The sequence below is a fragment of the Neolamprologus multifasciatus genome, chromosome 13, assembly GCF_963576455.1.
Source record: "Neolamprologus multifasciatus chromosome 13, fNeoMul1.2, whole genome shotgun sequence".
Lineage (NCBI taxonomy): Eukaryota > Metazoa > Chordata > Actinopteri > Cichliformes > Cichlidae > Neolamprologus > Neolamprologus multifasciatus.
The window spans coordinates 33,942,700-33,948,699 of NC_140451.1; the positions used below are offsets into that span (position 1 = coordinate 33,942,700).

The 6,000-nt window shown below is 48.7% G+C and overlaps 1 protein-coding gene across 2 annotated transcripts in view; it reads right to left on the reverse strand.

The window, feature by feature from the left end:
- Positions 1-6,000, reverse strand: part of psda (pleckstrin and Sec7 domain containing a) — a 50,398-nt gene that overhangs the window by 21,621 nt on the left and 22,777 nt on the right. The window contains exon 8 of one of the 2 annotated variants that reach the window (XM_085183154.1): positions 3,085-3,255. The exons of the other annotated variant lie outside the window; for it this stretch is intronic. Coding sequence (XP_085039280.1) covers positions 3,085-3,255 — 171 coding nt within the window. The remainder of the gene's footprint in view (positions 1-3,084; positions 3,256-6,000) is intronic. 2 annotated transcript variants of the gene reach the window in all.

A 6,000-nucleotide genomic window follows, 5' to 3' on the forward strand; every position in this document is an offset into this window, starting at 1 on the left:
CCATCGGCTACACCACCACACCACCGGCTACACCACTACACCACCGGCTACACAACTACACCACCAGCTACACCAGCTACACCACCACACCACCAGCTACACCACTACACCACCACACCACCAGCTACACCACCAGCTACACCACTACACCACCAGCTACACCACCACACCACCAGCTACACCATCGGCTACACCACTACACCACCAGCTACACAACCAGCTACACCACCGGCTACACCACTACACCACCAGCTACACCACCAGCTACACAACTACACAACTACACCACCGGCTACACAACTACACAACTACACCACCAGCTACACAACCAGCTACACCACCAGCTACACAACTACACCACCAGCTACACCACCGGCTACACCACCGGCTACACCACTGGCTACACCACCGGCTACACCACCAGCTACACAACTACACAACTACACCACCAGCTACACCACCAGCTACACCACTACACCACCAGCTACACCACTACACAACTACACGACCAGCTACACAACCAGCTACACCACCAGCTACACAACCAGCTACACCACCAGACAACTATACCACCAGCTACACCACCAGCTACACCACTACACAACTACACGACCGGCTACACAACCGGCTACACAACCAGCTACACCACCAGCTACACCACCAGACAACTATACCACCAGCTACACCACCAGCTACACCACCCACCACACAACTACACCACCAGCTACACCACCAGCTACACGACCACAGAAATAAAACAGAAAAGCAGTTAAAGTTCAGTCAAATCTCCTGGAACGCGACACATTACAGGAAGAGCTTCTAATGTTAAAAACAAAAAAAACACACTGAACGACATTAAAACACGTCTCAATAAACGGTCAGAATAAGAAAACGTGACCACACAACACAGCCAGGTGCAGAGAGCGCCGCCTGATCCCTGCAGCACGAGAACCAGAAGCACACTGAACTGCAGGATGATCCTCTGTGCTTTCTGAAGCACACGAGTCAAAACCAAAACCAGACGGTTTTTCACTGCAACATGTTTTATTTTTCCCACATCTTCAGTTTGTTTTGTTTGTGCTGCAGAAAAACAGACATTTACTCTGATTACTCAAACATCATGTAGGAGTACACGATTACAGGGCGCTGCTGTCACAGCCAATGGCAGGACTGCGAGCGCCTCAGACTCAGAGCTGCATCAGTAGTATTTCCTGGTGAACGGAGGGAATGCGAGTCCGGATGTTTCTGTCGGCGAGTCCCTCCCACGCTCGCCGACGCAGCCCATTCATCCCGGACAGAAATAACTGGCGGCCGGGGAACCTCGCTCAACAGGACGCCAGGAAATTCTTTCAGTGCATCTCTGAGCGCTCCGCCCACTTCCACCGACCGAGTTCAAGGTCAACGGCAGGCAGACGACGGGCCGCTCTGCCGCCGCCGACACGCTTCACAGAAAGCACAGCTGCTTTTATAAAAGCCGAGAGAGGCTCGAGTCAGCGGGAAGAACACGCTCGGGTTTGTCATCACGTCTGAAGTAACAAACGTCATCGTTACTGACGCACATCAGCCTCAACTCGTCGATGATGTGTCATCAGGTCACGTTCGTTTTGAGAGAAAAGCCTTTGAACGCCTGCGTTTCATTAAAAATGGCCGAAGGTTTGATTACACTGATGAGTAGGGATGAGTACTGATGAGATTTTCATGATTCTGATTCCATTTTCGATTCTGTTTATCGATTCTGTTTATCGATTCTTTTAAAAAAGAAGAACACTAAGGTCGATTAGCTTAGAACTTTGTTTTATATCTTCTCTTTGAACAAGATAAACCCAACAGTGAGATCTTAAGAGATCCACAGCCTACGGCTCTTCAATGGGGCGTCACAGGAAACAAACTGTAAATGTAAAATAATAAAATAAATATTCTTCTGTAGCAATAAGAAAGTATAACATAAATTATTCTGTAGCAATTACACAAGAATATCCAGTAATGTCCCTGCCTACAATTAAACACATTCACTTACTGAAAATCATCTGCTGTGGCAAACGGCTGCAAGCCTTTGACCACAAACTGAGTCTCTGCTCGCTGACATTCGTCTATCCTGCCTGAAAGGAGACGCTAACGGTAGACTGCAGCGAGAACTGCCAGCATCTGAGCCAGACTCTGTCTCATCATGGTCACCTAAACGCACAGTAATGGCAGGTTTTGTAATAAGGCAGATCGCGCTAACATAATCTGCACTGTTAGTTGATTATTTACCTGCCGTATTAACGGGAGAGGACGTGCAAACGTTACCGCTGCTGCTGGGTTGAGATTCACGAGTCCGGAATTAAAAACACGACATTCATTTAAGGTCATCGTGTGTTTGTGAGCAAATGCTTTTGCATATTCGTGGTGTTTCCTCCCTTAAATGAAATATCTGCTTTGCAAGTATTGCAAGTTGCCCTGTTGTCATCCGTTCTCGAAAAGCAAAACCAAACTTTTGAGCGTTCGAGCCGCTTAGGCGCCGTGTTTCCTGCCAGGTAAATGACGCTCCGCAACGTGGTGACGTCATTCAGGGCGACTGGAATCGATAAGGGAATCGTTTGTAAAAATGGCAAACAAGTCCAAGGAACTGAAACAGTGGGAACCGGTTCTCAACAAGAACCGTGTTCGGTACCCATCCCTAGTGATGATGTCAGATTTGATGTTATTGCTGATGCTTCTTAAACTCAGTGACTGATCCATCCTGTGACTGTCACAGTAGTATTACAGGATCATCATCATACTGTGATAGTTATTCAAAATGTGCTCTCCTTTATTTTATTGACACATTATTAAAGCTTTAGCTTCAATAACTAGAGCATCAGGTCACAGCTGTCGCTGTTTCTGTCAAACATGTTTAAAAATGACAGACTGGACCTTTAAGCCGTGAGTCCTCTCTAAAAGCAGCAGCTCTGATAATCACTTATTCATTTGTGATGCTGTAAAGCTTAAAGCACAGAGCAGCGGTCTCAGCTGTTTCTCTAATAAATGATGAATTTGCTGAACATCAGAGAGAAGAACTACAGCAGGAACATTGAAAACTTGGAGAACTTAGATGTAAACGACCTCCTGTGTCGTGCAGATTCTCTGTTTCCGTACCAGGTGCAGATGGATGACAGCATTAGGATGCACGCCCAGATCCTTGTTGTTGAAAACGTCCATTTCCATTTTTCATCAGGCCCAATCTGGACACCTGGTGCTCCCCCCATCTGAGCTGAGACTGGTTTGATCCACCAGCTGAGACACAGAGGCTTAGAAAAATGAGTCACCGAGCAGCAGAGCGAGAAAACAAGACGGAGAGCTCGAAACGAAAGGCCGGACGGGAGGAAAGCAGGAATGCAGAGAAAGGCAGAAACGCTGTTATTTTCCAGGGTGTGTCAGTCAGACTCACACCACAACAACCAACCACAAACAGGCGCTGAGTGACAGCCGGCGCGAACACGAGGCTCTCAGAGCCCCGGTTTAAAGAGTTAGCCTGCTGTTAATCAGTGTTTGTGTGCATGTCAACAATGCAGACGCGTCTACAAACAGCTCACAGACTGGTTCAAGGTTCAGAGTGACGCACGTTTACGGTTTTGTTTCTGAGCGCATCACATGATTACTCGTTACAAAGGAGGCTGCAGTCCCTCTAGTGTCCAGCAGAGGCAGCAGTGAGTCGGTCCCCACAGACAAAACTGCAGAAACAAACACGTTTACAGGCTGATACACAAACTGCTCGTCTCTGTAGCAACAACGGCCCGGCGAGTTTGCACCATCAGGGGCGTGGCCTCTTTGACTGACAGGCAGCTGTAGCTGCTAGCTGTTTGCTAGCTTCACCTGAACTGGACCTCTGCATTGTGTTTATGCTGCTGGAGCTTTTAATGACATCATGTGACCAATAATATGGCTGCTGTGAGGCTACTGTACAGACTGTCTGAGGAGGCGGAGCTTCAGTTGGGCTGCACAGTGAAATTTGATTTGGATGTTACTGATTAGCAGATATCAGTGTCTGAGCGATGCTAACATGCAGCCAATAGCTTAGCCTCGCGTCCAGACGTGGTCATCAATGTCCAGATTTAGTGATGCGGTTTGGAAACACTGCCACGCCAACACGTGCCCGACTTTATCCTCAATCAGTCGTCCTGTAACCCGAGGACGATGAGACACCTCAGTGAAAGCGCGAGGCTTTCCTCAGACGGAGGTAAAAACAGCTCAGCCTCACCACGAGTCCAGTGCTTGATCTATAATGGATGCTCAGCTGGAAAGTTAAAACAGCAAACTTCCTGCAAACTCCAGAGGAGACCCTCTGCCTGCAGGGACTTTTATTCTGCAGGAACGTCTGGACCCAGTAAAAATCGCAGGAAGGTTCATTATGGAGTCTGTTTGAAGCGGAGCCTCAGAGCAGAGCCGAGTTCCTGCTGAGTCAGATCACACAGTTACAGGAAAACACGCGACGAGCTCCTCCATCAGCACCCTGAGAGGCAACCCTGAGGCTCGCGTCAGGCTGTTAAAGCAGTGAAGGTCAGAGCTGGCGGCTCCCAGCACGCCCTCACGAATTCAAACCCGGCTGTGAAGACTGGACCAAAGGCAAGATGTGTTGCAGGAAAAGCCTCAGCATCCGACATCGTTCAACAACACTGAGAAGCTGCACGAGCTGCAAGTTTGTGACTGAAACCAACATCTGAGGAGTGAGAGCTTTACTAGAGAAAAATAAACCTTTGATTGCTCCGAGTGACTTTTAATGTGAACATTTAGGTTTCTGTGATTGAAGGAAAACGTGGTAAAGTCCACGGACGGTCATCCTTTAACCTGCACACACGTCAGAGTGGACGCAGTCTGCAGAGCTGTCATATATCAGTGCGTGCAGCACATCAAACAAGCACCGGTTTGGATCCATAATGTGAAGTTTCTGAAACCACACTGTGTCAAATCCACACCAGCTTTAGTGTTTTTAGGGTTTTAACATCAGGTTATTACAGCGGACTAAAAATAGATGTGAAAACACGTTTTAGTGAAACACGAATAAAAACTGAACGTACGGTGCAGAGAGCCTGAGTGTTAGAAATGTCCTGAAGTCCTTAAACCGACTCAGCTGACTGCTTTTCATTTTTCTCTCCGACCATCACGATGATGCGTCACATATCAAACACGCCCCTTTGCTTCTCAGCCGCGTGTCACCGTCGCCAACAACTCACTCACTTCAGTTCAGTTCAGCAACAAGGACCGAGGTGCCACAGCCCGGACGTGCCCCCAAACCCCGCCCACCACAGCGTGCGACCATCAGGACACCCACGGTCAGTGGTGACCGCTGCTCACGAGGTTAAAGTAAAGTGTCGGTTCAGCTCCAGCCGGGATGGCACACAGGAAGTTCCAGTCAATCAAATAAACGTGGGAATGAAATACCATAAAGCAAATCCAACAACACTGTAGCTAAACAGTCGTTTTACTGAATGTAAAGCTCCAGCCTGACCTGCAGTTACCGGGCAGGTTTCGTAAGAGCGCCTCCTGCTGGGCTGGCTGGTACCAGCAGCTGTACTGTAGACTCGGTACGTGACGCCTCTTTTTATTTATATGTGAAATCTCCTGAGAATCAAACAAACATCATGAAAGAACTGAATCAGAACGAGTGAAAACACAGGAGGGCGTGCTGCACGCTAACGGCTGAGGTTAAAACTGGCGGGCGGACGGCGTCTCCTCCCGGCCTCCTCCCTGTCCTTGCCTGACACACAGCAACGACGGACACTGCTGCGGAGCGCGCGCGGCGTCGGCGTGGGGACGTTTCACGGAGTTGCATCAGTGGAACAAAAAAACAGGCTGAAGTCCTGCGAGACGGCGACAGGACGAGGGGCGTCTACACAGCAGGCCGGTAGATCCTCTCTGCACAACCGCACAAGATTCATGATCATCAACAGCTTTTAAAATGTCAGACTGACCCTCAGTGAACATTTTTAACGTGCCGCTGTTGGTTTTACAGAGAAACTGCAGCTCACGACGTCTTTGAAA